At 44.6% G+C, this 21,736-nt stretch overlaps 1 protein-coding gene across 2 annotated transcripts in view; it reads left to right on the top strand.

Moving 5' to 3' along the window:
- UBE2D2 (ubiquitin conjugating enzyme E2 D2) overlaps positions 1-16,141 on the top strand; it is a 56,594-nt gene extending 40,453 nt beyond the window's left edge. For both annotated transcript variants that reach the window (XM_032777699.2, XM_032777700.2), the window contains 2 exons: positions 12,253-12,346; positions 14,500-16,141. In XM_032777699.2, the coding sequence (XP_032633590.1) occupies positions 12,253-12,346; positions 14,500-14,545 (140 nt within the window). In that variant the 3' untranslated portion in view covers positions 14,546-16,141. The remainder of the gene's footprint in view (positions 1-12,252; positions 12,347-14,499) is intronic.
- The last annotated feature ends 5,595 nt before the right edge of the window (positions 16,142-21,736 follow it).

Raw genomic sequence — 21,736 nt, 5'->3', positions numbered from 1 at the left:
GCCTTGAAAACTTTGCAAATCATAGTTCAGTGCCCATTAGAGTAGGAAGACAAGTTAGAAAATACAAAGAGTCTTTAAGAACCTGTGATGGCTTCAGTGGTGGATGGAGATGATATGCCCATGATGTCAGGCTGAAAGCTCTACTTAGAATACATTCATGACTTAGTAAATAGCAGCCTATTTTTAGCATATTGAGTATCCTAACTATGTATAGCCAAACTCAAATTGTAACAGAACAGGGGATGTAGATAAGAGTTGATTGACCTTTTTGTGAAGGGAGATGAGACCTTAGGGCCCAACATAATCGTGTAAAGTTTTACCTTTGTATTTTTAACTCAGGTACTGCGTGGCTTGATTATTAGGTCTGGTACAGCTGTGCTTGAGGCAGAACTGGAAGGGTGAAGGGAAGAGGTAACTTTATGTATGCCTACCCCAGACCCAGGGGCCATTTTGGCTTCAGGAGTGTACTGTCTCAAAGCTGCCAACAGCCCCAAGGGTGAAGTCTGCTAGCCAGGTTGCTGGGGCACTTCAAGCACTTATTAGTCCTGGGGACTTCCCCATGCTGAAGGATCCTCAACTGACCAGTTAGGCTACAGGTCCTCTCCGCTCCTAGAATGGTGCAGTGGGATCTTGCTGGAGCCAAGACTCTTACCCCAATTTCATCAACTTCTTGAAGGTGCAGTTCTAAAGGAGTTGGCTGATGTGAGTGCAGGCACATTGGCGATTTCCTTTGAAAACTCATGGCGATTGGGGGAAGTCCCGGATGACTGAAAAAAGGCTAATATAGTGCCCATCTTTTTTTAACAAAAAAAAGATGGAGGAGGTGAATCCGGGGAACTACATGCCAGTCAGCCTCACCTCAGTCCCTGGAAAAATCATGGAGCAGGTCCTCAGGGAATCAATTTTGAAGCACTTAGAGGAAAGGAAAGTGATCAGGAACAGTCAGCATGGATTCACCAAGGGCAAGTCATGCCTGACTAACCTACTTGCCTTCTGTGATGAGATAACTGGCTCTGTGGATGAGGAGAAAGCAGTGAATGTTATTCCTTGACTTTAGCAAAGCTTTTGAAACAGTCTCCCACAGTATTTTTGCCAGCAAGTTAAAGTAGTATGGGCTGGATGAATGGACTATAAGGTGGCTAAGAAAGCTGGCTAGATCATCTGACTCAGTGGGTAGTGATCAATGGCTTTATGTCTAGTTGGCAGCTGGTATCAAGCGGAGTGCCCCAAAGGTCGGTCCTGGGGCCGGTTTTGTTCAATATCCTCTTTAATGATCTGGAGGGTGGCGTGGATAGCATCCTCAGCAAGTTTGCAGATGACACTAAACTGGGCAGAGTGGGAGATTTGTTGGAGCGTAGAGATAGGATACAGAGGGACTTAGACAAATTGGAGGATTGGAGCAAAAAAAATCTGATGAGGTTCAACAAGGACAAGTGCAGAGTCCTGCACTTAGGATGGAAGAATCCCGTGCTGTGCTACAGACTAGGGATCGAGTGGCTAGGCAGCAGCAGTTCAGCAGAAAAGGACCTAGGGGTTACAGTGGATGAGAAGCTGTATATGAGTCGACAGTGTGCCCTCGTTGCCAAGAAGGCTAATGGCATTTTGGGCTGTATAAGTAGGAGCATTGCCAACAGATCGAGGGACGTGATCATTCCCCTCTATTCGACATTGGTGAGGCCTCATCTGGAGTACTGTATCCAGTTTTGGGCCCCACACTACAAGGATGTGGAAAAATTGGAAGGAGTCCAGCAAAGGGCAACAAAAATGATTAGGAGGCTGGAGCATATGACTTATGAGGAGAGGCTGAGGGAGCTGGGGTTGTTTAGTCTGCAGAAGAGAAGAATGAGTGGGGATTTGATAGCTGCTTTCAACTACCTGAAAGGGGGTTCCAAAGAGGATAATATAGACAGTTGACAGAACAAGGAGTAATGGTCTCGAGTTGCAGTGGGGGAGGTTTAGGTTGGATATTACGAAAACCTTTTTCACTGGGAGAGTAGTGAAGCACTGGAATGGGTTACGTAGGGAGGTGGTAAAATCTCTTTCCTTAGAGGTTTTTAAGGCTTGGCTTGACAAAGTGGGGGATTGGTCCTGCTTTGAGCAGGGGACTAGATGACCTCCTGAGTTCCCTTCCGACCCTGATATTCTATGATTCTATGCTCATTAAAGTAGTCCTAAACAAGTATGGTGGAGTTCATATTTCTGTAATGGATTTCCATATCAAATTTACGCCTTCCTGAAAACACAATCTGAGATATACACAAGACAGAAGGAATTGGATTCTCATTATTAGTAAAATTGCTGTCACCCTTAATTCTGTGGCTGATATGCAAGACAGCACTGTGGAGATGATAAATCTGACAGCTGGATTCTATTTCAACAGTAAAATAAACTCTGAAATTGTAACTAGAATGACTAAGTACATAGGGAAGTGTGACAGGGAAGCACCAGCCCCAGCAGCGTCAGGCAGGTAGCACTGACCACGGAAGTCCTGCCCCATCAGAACTGGGCATGCTCCAAGTGCTCTGGGAGTATAAAAGGAGGGAGACTCATGGGAGACCTCAACGCTCAAGCCAGTAGGAGATGACCGGGGGTGGGTAGAGGGAGTGGACAGACTGGTACCCCTTTGCCCCTGGCAAGCCTGTGTGTTTCAGTAGGACACCACCCCTGCTGAGCCAGTGGCAAGGTCCTATGCCATGGTTAGGGCCGGAGGATGGAGCCCAGTGGAGTGGGATAGACCCCAGCCATTAGGCCGTACTGCCCTGTAACCCGGGGCAACCCTACAGACTCTGGCCATTAGACTGTACTGCCTTGTATCCAGGGGCACAAACCCTCACATGTGCTGGAGAATGCGGGCAACGATTCAGGCCTGTTGAAAGGTTTGGGGAAGGGAGTTAAACCATGGGAACCCCATCAACCTCCATGATGGAGATGGAGAAGCTCCTAAAATGGATGCTGGAACAGCAGCAAGAGCAGGTGGGCCCAACAGCAGCAGGTGCAGGTGATGCAACAGATGGCAAGCCAGCAGCAGCTACTGATAAGCCAGCATCAAGACCACCACCAGCAGCTCCTCCAGGTATTGGCAGTCCAGCAAGAGGTGCAAGAAAAATGCCTGGTCCAGCAGATGGCCAGTCTATTCTGCCTGGTGGGAGCTGCAGCCACCATACCTACTGGGGCCGGACCCAGGGAGAACTTGAGGAAACTACTGCTATGCTTCACTAAGATGGGGCCAGAAGACGACCCGGAGGAGTTTCTAGTGATGTTTGAATGGGTGACGACCACCAGATAGCCCCTGGAGCATTGGGGCACCCTACTAGCCCCCTATCTGACGGGACAGGCTCAGGCCACCTACCATAGTCTCAATCCCCGGGAGGCCCTGGAATATCCCTGGGTGAAGGTGACCATACTGGACCATACCGGCATTAGCCAGGAGACCTATCATCAGTGCCTCCACAAAGAATAGTATCCCCTGGGGTTCCGACCCTGGGTGGTGGCCCAACTGATACAGGACCACTGTTGCAAGTGGTTGAACCCAGAGGGCTTGACCGGACCCCAGGTAGTGGAGATGGTGGCGCTGGAGCAGTTCACCCAGATCCTGCCCCCGGGAGGAAGGCCTGGGTACGCCGACATCGCCCGACAACCTTGTCAGCGGCTGTGGCCTTGATGGAGGACTACTTGTCCACCAAGGGGGCTGAGGTGCCACCTAGGACAGCAGGGAGTTCCGGTCGAAGGGGCGGGCCAGGCAAAGGAAATCCCAAGGGGGCAAGGGCTTGGGAGCCCTCGTCCGGCAGCCACCCCGTACTGCTGAAGCTCCCTAGCCCCGAGTCCAGACACAGGGTCGCCCGGGTACCGACCCAACGGGATCAACACCCACAGGGGAGAGGGAGCCCACTGGGTGAAGGCCCTGGACCTGCCGAGGCCCGAGAGGAGTGCTGGGAGTGCGGACAAGAAGGGCATTTTCGGTGGGATTGCCCTTTTATGGACGGCAATTACGGAGAAGCCTGGGTCCCCAGATGAAGGGCCTGGAAGAGAGGACCGGGAAAGTTCATGATCCCTGTCCGGATCGAGGGGATCCTCGTGAATGCCCTTGTGGACTCGGGGTGCAGTCACACTCTCATACAGGAGGGGTTGGTCCCAGACCTTAAACTCTCTTGACACCCGGATCCACTTACAATGTGTACATGGGGACATCCACCCCTACCCCACGGACTGGGTGAGGGTAGAAGTTGGCTGTTGAGGGGGGGCTCCGCATGGGTGTGGCCCCCAGGTTAGCCTACCCGTTAACATTAGGATGAGAGTGGCCAGGCTTTGGGGAGATCCTCCAGAGGTAACAACTGGCCGACCCACAGACAGAAGGGACTAGGCTACCGCGAGTAGGGCTGCTCGGAGGCACACCACAGGTCGTCCCGGGGAGAGAGATTCAGCACAGGGGGAGACCTCTGTGACACCCCCCCCGGTAAGGCCCCTTTCGGTGGAGGACACACAAACAGGCCTGGAACAGGACGTGGACTTTGTGCAAGAAAGGCCTGACCCTGAGGCCCCCACAGGGTCCCCACTTTGAGATATGGCAGGATTGCCTATATCAGGTAGTGCAGGAACTGCAGATGCAGGAGACGTTCTGTCAGCTATTGGTCCCCCAGAGGCTGTGACGAAACCTCTTCCAACTGTCCCATGCAAACCCCTGGGCTGGGCACCTGGGACGGGAAAAGACCCTCTACAGGATAACTCCCCAGTTCTTCTGGCCTGGCATACACTGGGAGGTTAAGGACTACTGCACATCTTGCCTGGAATGCTAGCTGGCAGGACTGGCAGGGTCCCAGGCACCCCTGCTTCCTATGCCAGTCGTTGGCGTACCCTTTGAATGGATTGGAATGGACCTAACTGGCCCCCTTGAAAGAAGCAAGATGAGGAACTGATTCATCCTAATGGTCGTTGATTACATGACACGTTACCCTGAAGCCATGCCCCTGCAGACAGTGACAGCACCGGCAATCGCTACTGAACTCGTGAAGATTTTTGCTAGAGTTGGGATACTGGCAGAAATCCTGACCGACCAGGGCATGAATGGGTCCTCTAAACTGATAGCTGAACTGTGCCGCCTCCTCCATATATGAATGCTCCAGACATCAGCTTACCATCCCCAGACAGACGGCCTAGTGGAACGTTTCAATGGCACCCTAAAGGCCATGTTATGGAAGTTCATGGAGGAGGACCCCACGCACTGGGATACTTTGTTGCCAACCCTGCTGTTCGCCATCAGGGAAGGTATCCCAGGAATTGACAGGGTTCGCACCCTTTGAGCTCTTGTATGGCAGGCAGCCCAGGGGGATCCTGGGCCTCCTGAAGGAGGAGTGGGAAGCCCAGAAGACACGAGTCCTAGTGTCCACACAGTATGTGTTGCAGCTCCAGGAACAGCTCCGGACACTAAGTGCATTCTTCCAGGAAAGCCTGACCCAGGCCCAAGCGAACCAAGAATGCCTCCTATAACTGAGGAACTAAGGGGCATTGGGTGTTGCTTTTGTTGCCTTCGGCTGAATCAAAACTTCTGGCCAAATGGCAGGGACCCTATGAGGTAATCCAGCGGGTTGGGCCAGTAAACTACGAGGGTCCGACTACGAGGGCGACGGAGGGAGAAGCATGTCTATGATGTGAACCTTCTGAAGGCCTGGAAGACCAAGGAAGCCCTGCTCATTGGCCTGTTGACCCCAGAATTGGAACTTGGGCCCCTAGTGGAGAGGACCCCCAGACCCAAGGCCAGTGGCATTCTGGGGTGGGAGGGGGCCTCAACCCTGTACAGCGAGAGCAACTACAACAATTGATAAAGGATTTCCCTGACGTCCTTTCCACCCACCCAGGGCTGACTGCCTGGATGAGCCATCACATCAAACCACCCCCAAAAAGAGGGTAAGAGGCCACCACCGACCCTTGCCCCAGAAGATGTGGGACATGGTCTGATGGGAGCTGGAGACAATGCTGGAGATGGGGGTTGTGGAGGAATCGAGTGAGTGGCGCAGCCCTATCGTCCTAGTCTCGAAGCCTGACAGGACTACTTGCTTTTGTATCGACTTTTGAAAGGTCAGTGCCATGTCCCGCTTTGAAAATGCCACGGGTGGACGAACTGCTGGAACAGCTCGGGGGAGCGAGGTACTTGTCAACCATAGACCTAACCAAGGGATACTGGCAGATGCCCCTTATCCCAACTCCCGAGAGAAGATGGCCTTCTCAGCGCCTTTCGGCTTCTTCCAGTTTATAACCATGCCATTCGGGCTACGTGGAGCCACCACTGCATTCCAGCGGCTGATGAATAAGGTCTTACAAGCCCACGAACAGTATGCAACGGCATATATAGATGACATCATGGTTTACAGCTACAACTGGGAGAATCATCTATGCCACCTGGCTGGGGTGTTGCAGGCCCTCAGGACAGCCAGCCTCACAGCTAACCTCGGGCAAAGTGCCACCTGGGGCAAGAAGAAGTAACGTATCTTGGATATATGGGGGGGGGGGGGAGGAGGAACTGATGCCTCATATCAGCAAGTTGCAAGCCCTCATAGACGTATCTGTCCCCAAGACGAAGAAGCAGGTGCACCGGTTTTTGGGCCTAGCTGGATATTATCGCCACTTCATGCAGATTTCGCATGTATCGCTGCCCCCCCATCAGACCTGATAAAGAACGCGCAGCCTCGACAAGTGCAGTGGTTGGAACAGTGCAAGGAAGCCTTCGAAACCCTGAAAGAACGACTCATGCAAGAACCAGTCCTGCAACACCTAAACTTCTCAAAGGAATTTATACTTCAAACCGATGCCTCTGAAGTAGGTTTGGGGGCCATACCATCCCAGGAATTAGACGGGGAAGAGCATCCAATACTGTATCTAAGTCATAAACTGTTCCCCCCAAGAACATTATTTCACAATAGAAAGAAAACCCCTAGCGGTGAGGTGGGCCATTGACGCCCTACATTATCATCTGCTAGGGAATAACTTGAGGTTGATCACAGGCCATGCCCCCTTACGGTGGATGCATAGAATGAAGGACACAACCCCCCAGATTACGTGATGGTACTTCTCCCTCCAACCCTATGATTTCCGTGTGTTTCATTGCCCAGGTAAGGCCCACACTAATGCACATTTCTTCTCTAAACAGAGGGGGAGGAGGAGGCAGATCAACCCGGAGGATCCTTCTTAAGCGGGAGGGTATGTGGTGGGGCAGTACCGCACTAGCCCCAGCAGCGTCAGGCCAGTAGCACTGATGGCGGAAGTCCCGCGTCGTCCATACTGGGCATTCTCCAAGTGCTCTGGGAGTATAAAAGCAGGGAGCCCAGCTCAGTCTGGGCTGCTGGACTCAGGGGAAGGACCTGACAGGGAAGCTCCTGCGGAGGACCAGCCACCTCCCGCAGAGGCGCAGGGGACTGAAGCCTCTCCAGGCCAGCTTGAAGCCCTGCTATGGGAGGAACCCAGAGAGGCGACTGACTCGGAGGCCCGCAGGGAACCTAGAGACTCATGGGAGACCTCAACACTCAAGCTGGTAGGAAGCAACCTCAGGGGGTGTGTGTGTGTGTGTGATGGACTGGTACCTTTCCCCCAGCAAACCTCAGCGTGTTTTGGTAGGACACTCCAACTCCCCACCCCCGCTGAGCTAGTGGCAAGGTCCTACACTGCAGTTAGGGCCGGAGGACAGGGCCCAGTGGAGTGGGATAGACCACAGCCATTAGGCCCTATTGCCTGGCAACATGGGATGACCATACAGACTCTGACCATTAGGCTGTACTGCCCTGTATCCAGGGGCACACACCCTCCTAGGAAGCATATCTGTTAAGGTTCTCTAACTTCTAACCATTACACTTTAGAGGGAGAAGGGTCTTTGGCCTCTTTACACTGTTGCCATGAAAGTTAAGACTAAAGTCCAGGTGAACTAGAATGCCTGGCAATGGAAGAGGATCTTGAAATTGGTATCCCACCATATTTCAACATTGCCTAACATTTGGGGGGGGGGAGAAAGGTGTACATTAACACCTGGTCATAAACTAAACTGGACAGATCAGGCTGTGAAGGTGAGGAGTAGTACTATAGCCAAACATTCCATAAAATCTAATAAGAGAAATTCTGAATGGAAAAACCAGATAGAAATTCAAAGCTGTCAGAATACAAATTTACTTAAGGTTACACTGCTGGCCTTCTAATCAGAAAAAAGTGAGTGCATGATACTGAGATTAAATAGGCAGCACTCTAAAATGGTAGTAATGGAGGACTTCACCTACTTGCATATAAGCTGGTCATATGGGACATGGTATAGAGAAGCAATGGTATGACACCTTAAACGATTTTTTAGTACAGCTAGTTCCAGAGTATGAGGAGAAGCTGCTCCTTAGTCCAAAGTAATACACAAGAATTGGTTCAGGAAGTAACTGGAGTTGAGCACTAGGTAATAATGACTGCAGCATAGTTAAGTTCCTCTTTAGCAAAGAAAATGACAGAAACTAGCATGGTAAACGTTAGAAGGGGGAGCGAGGGGGATTAAAAAAGTTTAATTCCCTCCAAACAAAAAGTAGGGAAGACCCTTATCCTTGAAAATGATATGATTCATTTAAGAAATCTCCATAAGTGTCATAAAAGATGCATAAACTTAACAAAAAGAAAGAAGGGAAGTGGAACGCCACATAGTAAACGACTATGGATAACTAGCTATGTTCAAGAGGTTACTTGAGCAAAACTGTTTTTTCAGAAAATGAAAGCCAAGCCTAGTGAAGACAAGAATACTTAACTTCAGTAGGCAAAGCACACAGGAAGGAAGTTAAGAAGGCTAAAATGGACTATGAAGAGCAAATACTCCTAACAAGAAGGTACTAGCAGCAGGAAGTTTACAAGAGAACTAGGAAGTAGCCTGGATCACCAGAGATTAAACTTAACAATTGAACGATAAGGATATGGTAGAGAACGACTTGTTTGCATCAGCCTTCACCACCAAGTAGGGTTGCCAGTTTTGGCTGGATGTATTCCTGGAAGTTTCATCACATGTCATAATCTTTAGTTTCTGGAGACTCCAGGACAATCCTGGAGGGTTGGCAACAGTACCACTATGGTTTCGGGGCTATTTGCTCATCTCAGATATTGAGATGTTGTCAAGGGCTGAAGTGCCTGCACCAACTTGATTAAAGTAGAGCACAAGTCACCAGGACTGGTTTGTCTACATCCAAGAGTTCTGAAAGTACTTAAGAATGGCAGTGGCTGAGTTGCTAGCAAGCCAGATGTCCTCACTAAAACAGCTATTCTGCTGAAGGATTGGAGCATGGCAGATGTGTAGGTTTGCCTTTTCTTTAAAAGGCCTACAAGTGATATTGGGATTGAGACCAGCAAAAAGTTAACAAGAGTATCCTAAGGTTCTATACAAAGACAAATGTCTGTAGTAATGAATGATCTACAAAATCAAGACAGAGAATACGGGAGAAAAAGTTGCAGATATCTTTTGAAAGACCTAACCAACCGATGTGAATGGACTACATAATGGCAGATGAAAGTCTTAACAAATGCACAGTGGTGCAAAATGGAAAAACTGTTCATGAACCTTGCTGGGTTCTAAATTGTCTAACAACTTAGGTATTTAGGGGGAAATCTGAACATCACTGTGGACAGCTCAAATCAACCCTTTGCTGTTGTGCGGATTAAAAGATAATGTTAAAATCCTTAGGGGAAGGGGATGGAGAGCACTGAAAATAAAGCTACTATATAAATCCAATGAGATGATCTCACCTGGAATACCATGTTCTATTCAGGTCACACTTTAAAAAAGAAAAAAAAAGTGGGGGGGCGGGGAGGGAGGGTGCTGGGGAAGTGGAATATGTTGCGACAGTGACTGACTACAGCCAAGCAGAAACTTCATATGAAGAGATTGAAAAGACAAACTACTTCAGAAAAGAGGTGACTAAAGGGCTTGATATTCAAAACAATGGCATAGATGGGACTGGCATTGCTTTTCACCATCTTATAATAGCAGAATAAGGGAACATTGAATGAAATTGAATACTTGATAAAAGGAATTGCTTTCACATAATGCGCATTTAGTCTGTGGAACTACAAAAGTATTGAGGCCAACGAGTTTAGCAGATTTCTGAAAGGACTGGATGTTTTATGCATAACATCCAAATCTTACAATAATAGGGATGTTAGTTTATCCTTTCCAAAAAAAACTTATGTCACGTCAAGCTAACCTCTGACAAGTATTAGTCTGCTTGTATGGGAAGTATTTTTCCTATTCCATAACTACCTGCTACAGAATTTTTTGTGCTGTTCCTCCAAACATCTAGTACTAACTGGGCTGTCAGGATATTGGACCACTGGGACTACTAGTTTGAAACAGTGTGACCATTCCTGAACTTTTAAAGTTCTCTAAAATTGTGTGTACAGATACTGATGAGGGTGCAGAAATTCTGTTAACGCAGAATACTGTTTTGTCATACTTTTTCTCACTGACAACTATTTTAAGGATTTTGTTTCCTGAACCTAATCTGTTGGAATATCACAGGTATTATAACCTTTAGTAGACTAGTAACATGGTGTTGGAGGAAAAGAGGCACTAATCTAACCCAGAACAAGAAATAGGTTGACCTTTTCTGAGACCTCATCTCATCTGCAGGAATTTATCCAATGCAGAACCTGAATTTTATACCAATCAATATTTTTGTTCTTCCCTAAAATAGTTCTAGAAACCTGGAACTATAGTTTGACACTAATATACCTCGCTAGGCAAGTGTCTACTGTAATACAGTGAAAACTGCATTAAATCAAGCATCTGTAATCATTTCTTGTTCTCTCATCCCCACCCAATACAACTTAGCTAGTGAAAGCACATGGCCCAAGTACCTGGTATTTCTTTTTTCACTCTAGTTCTGAAGTTCTTTTTAGCATGACAAATTAAAGATGAATGTGAGAAATGCATCCTACTCGTGCACTCAGCATATGGGACAACAGTACGTCCAGTCTTGTAGAAGACCCTTTTGTACAAGGAGTTTCCAAAACCATCATGGAGGAAACATCAAATAGTATGATTAGACAAATATTTAATTTTGAATCCAAGCTGCTAGTGTACATACGTTTAAGATTTCCCAGCTCTGCTAATGTCATGTATATAAACTTGCCCAGAGCAGGCCTTGTATGTGCTAAGACTCCTTCTGTTGACACCATGAATGGAGCTGAGCTGGTGGTAGGAATTATGGGACACCTGGGAGGCAGGGAGAGCCCTTGTCTATACTACCATAGCAGCATCAAAGGATAAGCTGGACAAGGTCACAGCAAGATGTAAAGATGCATATTTTTAAAGATGTACTTAATATTGCTCCTCTGTATTAAGATCAAGATTTTTTTCCCCTTATTTTTAAACCTCAGAAATATAAGAATGTCAACTCTGTTCTTTTCTGGCTTTGCTGGAGGGCTTATTGAATGTCTCAGGCTATGTCTAGTCTTGGAAGACTGGTCATATTTAAAAATACTTACTGAAAGTTTTAACATGGCTTTAAGTACGGCTTTACACTTAGTTCAAACAGGGAAGGTTGTGTTACCTTCTGAATATGACTTTCCCTGTTTACACTAGATGCAGAGCAGTGTTTTAAAACTGTTTAAAACATGTTGACAAATGTGATCTCTCTTCCTGTTCTAGACATGGCCTCAGTTGTCTAATCTTAACTTTAAATGAGTAGTAATATGGACAAAGAATATTAAAGCATTAAAATGAAGCTGTGAACAGTTGATCTTAAAATCTCTTTCCCTTCTCAGTTGCTCTTTCACTCTTTGACTATGTCATAACATTAGTTCTCCAGTTATCTTCCAGGCAAGTCAGGACCTAAATTTCTGTTAAAACATTTTTTTTTTTTTAAATCTTGTCTTAAAACCCTTCAGGCAATTGTATACATAATACTTGATATTTTTTTAATTGCATGACACCTTTTTAAAGGTGATTCCAACTTGTAATTGAACAGTTCTGTCCCGCTGTCTCCATACTGGCATGGTATACTCAAAATAACAGTGTTACGGTCCTGCAAAGCCTTAATTCAGCTGTGAAATGGTAATTACTTTATATCCTAAAGTCATTTGGCTAAATTTTCTGGAATTTACTGTTCATTAGTGTTAATGTTGTCTGTTTTATTTTGGTCACCACATCTTGACTCCAGACATCAAGGGTTAAAATAGCAATGTAGGTTTATTTCCTGCAGGTGTTTTTAGCAGCACTTAAATTCTAATGCAATGGGTTTTTTTTCTCTCTAGTACTTTTGTCCATCTGTTCTCTGTTGTGTGATCCCAATCCAGATGATCCCTTAGTGCCTGAGATTGCACGGATCTACAAAACAGATAGAGAAAAGTGAGTATGGAAGCCAAAAACCTTTTAAATGCTTCAGATAATGTGAAAACAGCAGAATCTGTACTCAGAACCAGAGGTAAAAAGAAAATGGGATTACTTGATAAAAAACTAATCTCTGAATTTGTTAAATTTGTCTTGATCAGTTGGGAACCTTGGTCTTCTAAAGACATTGCTTAGAAGAAGCACTGTAGATACAGTGCACACTGACACTAGTCTTCATATAGTAGTACCTAATGGCATTGCTATAGGAAAGTCTGTATTGAGGGACTTTTAAGTAAGCCATACCTCCCCCTCCTCCCACCGCCCCCAAATCCATGAACCAAGTTCTCAGCCTATAAGCAAATCTATATCTGTTTAGTTGCTTTAACTACAGGTTTGCCTTCATGATCGATACCCTGATAAACCTGAGAAAATCTCCCAAATGTAATCTGTACTAAGAACCATATTTTATACAGATTTTGCAGCATCTGTTTGAGTTACACACTTTAAAAACCCTTCACTATCTGTGCTTCAATCTATATAGTCAGCAGAAGGAGAACAAGTTAAACTCTATTACAGGGAGTGCTGATATTCTGAATGGTGGGGCATGAACATAGAGGTAACCAGTACCTCTGATTCAGCTTCATTGACTACATACTTAGGGTGCAAGGGAAGGATAAGAGTGGTAGAGATGTGGGGAAGACTTATAAGCTTTTAGGGAGCATATTGCAAAAATCAGAAAAACGTTTGAATTAATGTAACTCAAACTGGTTCAGTTTAAAAGGGAACTTCTTGTCTGAGCAATTGCTTGATGATGATGATTGTAAACTAATTCCCCACCTTGAGCTGTTCCCACTCCAGAACTGATCAGCAGTTCCCTTACACGACCATCTAATGAAGTCAAGACAGCACTTCAGCAACCTGTGAGTAGGGAGGGAGGTGAAATTAAGCAAGTTTCTGGATAATATGTTTGGTAATTCAGGAGCAGATACTGGGGAAAGTCAGTGCATCTTGTCTGCCATAGAGCTGCATGATTAGTATTCAGCAGTTTGGCACGAGGTACAACTGTAAAATTGTCAAATCCACAGAGTTTATATATTCAATTCTCATATATTCGGGAAACGAGTATGCAAATATATTAGTCTTGTGCTATCAACACATTTGAACTTGGCTTTTGAAGAGTTTAAACAATGTTGAAGTTAACAGGTTTTTCTTAGACAACCCATTATGTTGCAAAGAACCATTCTTAGTTTAAGTTGACTAGATAACTTTATTGCAACAAAGATCCAGTTGGAATTCTGTATTATAAGGTGGCCAAGTATCCTGTAGCTAATAGAATGTACTCTCCAGAGTGAAGTGTATCTCACTTTTTTGTGACAGGTGGAAGGGAGATGTTTCAAATATCAGTAATGCATCAAACGTTATGGTGGTATTGCAGTTTTTACTTGAGACTCTAGCCAAAATGGTCCTCTGTGCACAATTTCTGACCCCAAGGGGTGCACTGGGTGCAAAAAGACTGTAGCTTGGATCTGTAAGGAGCAGGTTGCTCCTCAGAAGTTAAAAAGTTGTCATGGCCCGGATTTCATCCCTCTTTTTTGCTCTGTCAAAATAGTCAACCATAATAGCTGGAGCCAAAATAAACAAATGCTGTAACACTATTCTCAGTCTGGCAATATCTTGCAGCTCAGCATTTATGGGAAACTGTTATTACTTCTTCCTTACAACTGATGATGATTGAAGAGAACGCAGAAGCAAAACCTTGCCAAATAGTTATTGCATCATACAGAGCTTTCAGACTATTATGAAGATAAAATTTACAACAGTAACACAGTTGCCCAAAGATAGTGGTTAGAAAACATGTAAATTTAAGTCTTCATGTCAAAACACTAGCGCTTTTATGTAATTCTGCCCCAAAGACTTCGTTCTGCTGCTGCTTGCTGAAATAATTATAAACACAGCAAAGATTACTGTCCCTGCCCTGATAAAGGGTTAAGTTGTGTCACTTATTTGCATGAAACTTTATTTTGCTCTTCAAATTACCTGACTGAAAGTTCTGATGTTGCTGCAGAGAATTTAGCTCAAAGCATGTGTAGAACATTCCACTGGAGTTAAAAATATCTCTTGCATTTGAGTGGATGATACATGTTAAACAAATCCTCTTTTTATACATACAGGTACAACAGAATAGCTCGGGAATGGACTCAGAAGTATGCGATGTAATTAAAGAAATTATTGGATAACCTCTACAAATAAAGATAGGGGAACTCTGAAAGAGAAAGTCCTTTTGATTTCCATTTGACTGCTTTCTATGAGCCCACGCCTCATCTTCCCCTGTGCACATGTTTACCTGATACAGCAGTGCTGCGTGTTGTACATACTTGGAACAACAAAATAGAAATACTGTATTCCCCGTACCAACATTGACTCCTAGCAAAGAAGTGTGTGTGAAAAGCCAGTTCTTCAGTCATAACTTAGTTGTGAGCCTAAAAGCATTCCTTATTGATTTAAATTGAGTAATAAAATGAGGGGGGAGGAGTGGTGGGTTTCATCGTTTTCTGGAGACAGTTCACTGACTTGTGGGAGGATTTTTTTTTAAATGGAATCCTTTTAAACTCATAACGGTTATGGAAAGCCAAGGTGAAGAACTCAAAGCTGTTTCTGTATTCATTTTATTCTGAAGGATCTACATCTTAGGTAAATGTTACAACCAACAAGATTAACCCGTACCCACATCCTGTGTTTAAGATCTAAGTTCAAATGGTCAACATTTAAATGGATTGGAGCTATTAGTGCATCAAGTGACATTGATTTATTTCAACTTTTCTATCCCCTCCCTCATACCTTTTTGGTTTGTATGTGGTTTCTCAGTTAATACATAGCTAATAGCTCTTATTTTTCTTAAGTTTTTTTTAACTGCTTAGGTCTTTCTGGATGTAAGGGTAAAAATTCATTTGACAGAAAACTCGTGTATATTTAAAGACCCAACTGCTCCCCTGGGGCTTGTACGTTCAAGAATGATTAATCTGTGTAATAAACTGATTACTACAGTCATTACATATAACTTTGTGTGAATAGGCTTTTAATTTTAAAACCAGTTTGTTACAGGCTAAAATTAATGGTGGCTTGTCCTTAAATGTCTGCATTCACAAACAGTTGCATTTCAGAATCATGAAGCAATTCAGTTTGCATCAGAAAAGGCTATGTGCCTTGACAAGACAAACGTAAGGTTAAAGCACTTACATGAACTCAAGATATGTAGTGTGCCAGCTACTTGACTGTTAAACCAAAAAAGCAGTTTACTTAATGAGGATCTGAGCAACAAAATTTTACAAAGCCTAGTGGTATTATTCCCACTTACATGGGACTTAACACAATGCATATGTAGGTAAGTGAAACCTTATGTAACTAAAAGTAATGGATGTAAAAGGGTAAAAATTATCCCACACATCAGCACAAACGTTCATAAAATGTAGGTTTTACATGCTTACTTTGCACTAAACATTTGCAAATGTTCATATGGTTTTAAATTGTACTTGTATGTGTCTTTTATTTGAACAAAGTCTTCACTTGAATTCAGTGAAAATGTAGTTTGAAATTTTACTTTGTAAACAAGTGTATTTGCCAGCAACATTCATGTGAAGTAGGTGAGTCTGCAATTTGATCTCCTTTAGTATAATTGTAAACCAAGCCATCAAAATGAAGGAGAGGCTATAGCCTCCAACTCTCCAGCCACAGGGGTCTGTCCCATCCATTTTCAAATGCATCTTTACACTCTTGCACAAATGAGGAATAAATGTCCACTGCTTTTGGTCTAAATTTGTTCCAGTTGTCTCATCTCTCAATGTCCTTGGTTATGCATCTCTGCATGTAAATGTTAGCAGCCTCGAGTTTTCTGTGCAGCAGGCTATAGGAAAAACTTGCATATACAAATTAATCTTGATAGCAGACACATGGTAACTGCTATGGTTTACACTTGGAGGTTTTTATACCTATTGCATGAAGGAAAAGCAAAGTTTTCTGATTAAAATGGCTCTGAAATGGAGCAGAGCTTCACTTGCAAAGAACTGTAGAATGTATGGCCATATATTGAACAGGTGATGTGCTAAGAATATAGAATGCTGCTTGGAAAAAGTACACTCATGTGAAGTAACTTGTACTGAAAGGACAAACGAACTTGGGAGAGGCTTGCATTATGGAAACATTCTCTAAGAGCATAATTGTATTTGCCTGTGTTCATATAATATTACGGCCATAGAAAAATGAGCCGTAATGGGGGCCTACAGACTGGCTTGATTCACCTACCATGCATACTGTTACCAGTAATAAGATACAGCCACATAGAACAGGAATTTAATAACTTGTACCTAAATTTGCAGCTGTAGTTTAGTAGGAACTTCTGTGCAGTCTATTTAAACTTCTAACAGTTATGATCAGGCCTTATATTTAATAGTAATTAAAAAAAGCTCCAGTGTTAAATGCACTGGTACCCTACTGTGGCACTTGGGGAAAGTACAAGGTACTGTGAAGTCACCAGTGCAACTTCCTATGCCATGTTTGATCTTCCTTGCCACCTTCAATGATAAGCATAACTAAACGATTACTTGCCTTTAACTGCACATCTGTTTTGAGTATTGTGTAAAAAGTCTCCATAGTCTGCTGTAAATGCCAGAGAGTGGAACATATAATCTAAATTAATCCGTTTTGTATGAGGTCATGAAGTAAATTAACATACTCATAAGACCCAAAGTGTGTGTGGTGGGGGAGAGATTGAAAGGCAAGAGTAGAGAGGAGTGTTATAAGAAGAGATGGAGAAACAAAAGGAGCCTGTTTCAAAGCTGTGGATGAGGCTCTTGCACGGTCAGTTGTGATAGAAAGGGTGTCAGAAGTCTGTTCTAGGTAAGAATAGATAAGTTCTAAGCTAAAAGCTAATGCAAAATGACGGGAGTGTTCCATCTTCTGCATAATTCCAGCTTACACATGGCTGTCATCACTTGTAGTAAAGTGACTTCTACCCTCTGTAGGTGACGTGAAGGCTTTAAATTTATTGGGACCGGAATTCATGCAACCGTGTGTAGTTGTGTGCATACTAGTTGTATTCTAGCTAACTCATTAAAAATAGCAGTGAGGATGCTATGGCACAGGGCTTAGCAGTTACATATGTACGTGTGTGATGTACACTTAAATTAGCTTGCTGCAAATTGGAATACAGATAGCCAAGAATGTCTGTCTACATGGTCTTGCATTCACATCCCTGACTACAATGTAGACATATCCTGAAACATTACGTGTTGCAGGAAGCTTTAGTTTCTGGGTTCTTTGCACAGGTGTTAATGTTACCCAACCAAGCAGCTAACAGAGAGCTTGTGTTTATTTTACAGTTTGTTTCAGTTAACTAGTTCACTTTAACTGTTACTACTGTGACTTACAGGGTTGTACCTTCTGCAGCACTCTGCATCTAATAGTTCCCATTTTTCTGGGTGCTAATTATGTCTACTTATAAAAAAAAAAATAATAAATTGACCTCATTGTGGGTGTCAGAGCCTTCTTGAAAACTCTGGCTGTAAAGATATCTGATGTTAGAGCTAATCGCTTAAATGTTTTTATGAAGACTAGGATATACTGCAGTAAGACGGAAGGATAAATGGTTTCAGATTGTGAACTGTCACTAAAATGTCATCCAGCTATCTTAATTCCAGCAGCGTCATGAAATTATCTGCCAATGCTCTACCTGTAGTTTTACCAATGTTATGTTCTATAATTGTAGCTCCTGAGAATTCGGTCAAATTGGTGCTTTATTCTGTCACTTCTGTATAAGCCTAAATCATACACTCCTGGATGTTGGACTGTGAAAACTCGCATTACAGAAGAACTCCACTCACTTGGTCTGTTGTATTAAATGGCTATAATTGTCTGAATTTCAATTTGGAAAACTTGTCTTTAAATGAATCTTGATGTTTTTGGGGGTGGGATAGCTTAAAGCAATCCTTATTCTTAAACCTCTTCACACTGGGATTTGCTTTTAAAGGATTATATTTAATAAATAAAGCCCAGATTTTGAAAGGTATCTAGGCACTGGTAAATTTAGCATTGCAACACCTAACTGATTTAGGAGCCTACAATCATTTAAAAAGGGGGGCTTGGGCACTTCAGTGGGATATAGTCCTAAATTCTTTTGGAAATGAGATGTAGGCATCTAAATCAGGTGTAGCTGTTGCAGTGCCTAAATAACTTACAAATTTTAGCCTAAATCTCTTGAAATCTTCCTTGTTACTTAACTTGAGAGGATAGGATTTGAATGTAACAGGATCAAATTGTCGCTAGATAGATATTGTAAGGTAGGTTCCAAACTTTAACACAGTTAATGTATCCGGTATATCCTCCAACGTGTTCCTGAATTGGGGGACACTGCTTCACTTCTTACTAAGCAGTAACTAAAGGATAATCTGCTCTAGCACTTACAATTGAAACTCTTCAGTAACTGGGCTGATATTCTAAAAGGAGCTGCATACTTGTGTGTGTGTTTAGTGACTTTCTGTTAAAGTATTGTCTGCGCTAGTCAAGTAATGTATGATAAAATGTCTTTGTCAGTGTCCATCTAGGTTCTTTCCTCATATCCACCACTGTATTAGCCTAGGTGTTAAGCAAATGGCGGTCTCTCCCTTGCTACTTCAGCAGCCAGTCACAGACACACACCTGCCCTGTTTGCTTCTCTTGATGATCCGAATCATCTTCCTGCTATTTAGAGAAGTTAAGCAGCTCCAGTGATGCCCTGCTGACCTGGCGTTTTGATGACTTGGAGAATGAATCATAGGCCTCTTTGTCCAGTTGCTATTCCCTGACATGCCCTTGTGGGAGCAGCGCTAGCTTCCTGCTCTGGCACCTGGGCATGTGGGAGGTGCAGTCAGGGCCGGCTCTAGGCACCAGCACTCCAAGCATGTGCCTGGGGCAGGACTCCAGCTTTTTTTTTTTGTGTTTGGGGCACAAGAAGCTGGGAGCTGGCCCTGAGTGGAGGTGAGCTGCGGCAGGGAGGGCTGCAGGAAGTAACCCTAGGGATTGGGGAGGGGGGGCATGCAGAGGAACCGCCCCCCCAGCTCACCTCCACCTGCTTCCTTGAGCATGCTGCTGCTCTGCTTCTCCCCCTCCCTCCCAAGGTTGCCACAAAACAGCTGATTCACGCGGCAAGCCTGGGAGGGAGGAGAAGTGGGGCGGTGGCAGCACACTCGGGGGAGCAGGCAGAGCGAAGGTGAGCTGTGGGGGGTGGGGGTGGGAGGAGCCAGCATGGAAGTAACCTTGGGGGGGGGGCTAGGAACCACTCCTCCCCCTCCAAGTCACCTCACCCTCCCGAGTGCCCACTAAGCTCACTTCTCCCCCGCTCCCAGAGGCTCTGGGGGAGAGTGGGGCTGGGGATTTGGGGAAGGGGTGATAGCAGAGTGGGGGGCTGGGGCAGGGGGACATCGGGAACAAATTTTTTGCTTGGGGCAGCAAAAAACTTGGAGCCGAGGCCCAAGGGCTGGCAGTGGAAATCTGCATCTTTGCTTCAGCCATAGTTAAGAATCTGTCAAAATGTCGGCGTTTGGGCTGGAGAGAGTTTGAAGGACATGACAAGCTTTGGCTGCCTGCTGACCCCGTGAACGTAATTACACTGCAGCTAGCAGAGGCCTGTGGTGTAGGCCTTGGAGCCTGGGGGTGACATCTTATCCTAGCAGAAGGATGAAAACTTATCTCAGTAACATCCTGGTTCCATAATTTTAAACACTGGATAATAAGCCTGTCTTCTTTTTCTCCCGCTCCCTGCTCAGGTTTGTTACTCTGAAGCGCGTCAAATCCCTCAGCCTAAGTAGATCCCTATCCTCATACATTGCCCGTCTTTAATACTTTTAACCAATATTTGATTCTTCCTCCTTCCCATCCCTTCTGTGAGTTCTGAGCACTTTCAACTGTTGGGGTTGTAGATGGAAGTTGTTCCAGGTGACAGCGTCTGCCAAAGCTACAAGAAGGAGCAAGAAATGGTTTTTCAAGGATTCAAGGTTATTCTTGTGGGAATTTTAAAAGAAACCTGCCATTTTTAGTACAATCTTGACATTCTGGAGGTGCAGAGGCCAAAATGTAACATGTATAACAGCAGCCAACAGAGGGAAATTGGGGGGAAAACCTATGCCACTGCCCTCTGAGTCAGCGGAGTATGTTCATAAATCTGCATGTGTGATTGTAATGTCTTGCAACGCCTCTCGCATTAAATAATACATTAAATTACTGTGGCTTGACTGCTCTCTTTGCTTAACTTTGGTGTTTTCCTTTTTTAAACTGGTCTTTCAATTTGTTCTGTCTGACTAGATTGTTCTACCCTAATCCATTCACTTCTCTACATTCACTTATATCTAATCACAAGCCCCTTCCTTCTCATCCATCAATCAATGGTGTTGCCCTCTCTCCATCAGTCCTAATCTTGTTCCAACTGCTCCCCCAATCTAGGCCTGTCCTTCAAAGACATACAGTGCTTCACAGGGCGAATTCAGTAGCACTAGCTAGCTGCCTCTAAATCTAGTTTCTGCCTGCTCCTGTGCTGTGGGGAATTACTAATAGGCATCCTCTCCAATTTCTGTGCTCTCCGTCACCCCTGAGAGGAGGTGGAGTTGAGAGCAGCACAACCACCTAGTCCCACCCCGTCACTTTGCAGAGAGCAGCAGGGCGGCCCAATAGCTGAATAGTGCAATTGCTCCTTTCAGCATAAGGCAATGTTTACAGGCTCAACTGGCTGCAGTAAACTCGGCCTAGAGCACACCTATCGTGGGCATCGCTGATCACGACCGCAGCTAACCCAACCAGAGTTCTGAACCCTTCTGCCTGAAGTTCCCCATTATTCTCAAAGAAAAGTTGCTTTCAGTTTTGTGTACTGTGACGCAGTCCTGAATTAGCACGAAGCATAAATAGATGATTCCCAGAGCTCTGATATAGTAATTTAGCATCTCCTGACTCGCTCCTTGCTTAAATAGACTGTCTTTTTTGACTGCCTAAGCCGCACCCCTGGGGGAGATAGCTCCTCCGTGGAGGCTAGAATCTGTTATTTTGGGGCCAGTGCCATCTCTAATGGGTCAAGTTTGCTTTATAGAAACTCGTTTACATGATGCACACATTTCCTCACCCCTAGAATACTGTGTCCAAACCCTTGATCCTATGCGTGAGGGGGGGAAAAAGCTATACTAGTTCTTCGGAAATAAGAGCAATAAGTGAATCTCAAATTCCTGAGGATATGTTCTAGTGCTACTTAGTCCCCATGAAATCTGTAGGTCCCTCCATAAGGAATACTTTGGATGCAGACTTGGTGCCTACCATCATGAATAATCAGGCTGGGAGAGGTGAGTCTTTTGTATCTACCGATAGAAGGAGTCCCTACTTTCATACCTCCATTTC

This window comes from Chelonoidis abingdonii, chromosome 7, assembly GCF_003597395.2.
Source record: "Chelonoidis abingdonii isolate Lonesome George chromosome 7, CheloAbing_2.0, whole genome shotgun sequence".
Taxonomy (NCBI): Eukaryota; Metazoa; Chordata; order Testudines; family Testudinidae; genus Chelonoidis; species Chelonoidis abingdonii.
Note: the sequence above shows the minus strand (reverse complement) of the source record. Positions and strands in the feature narration are given on the sequence as shown.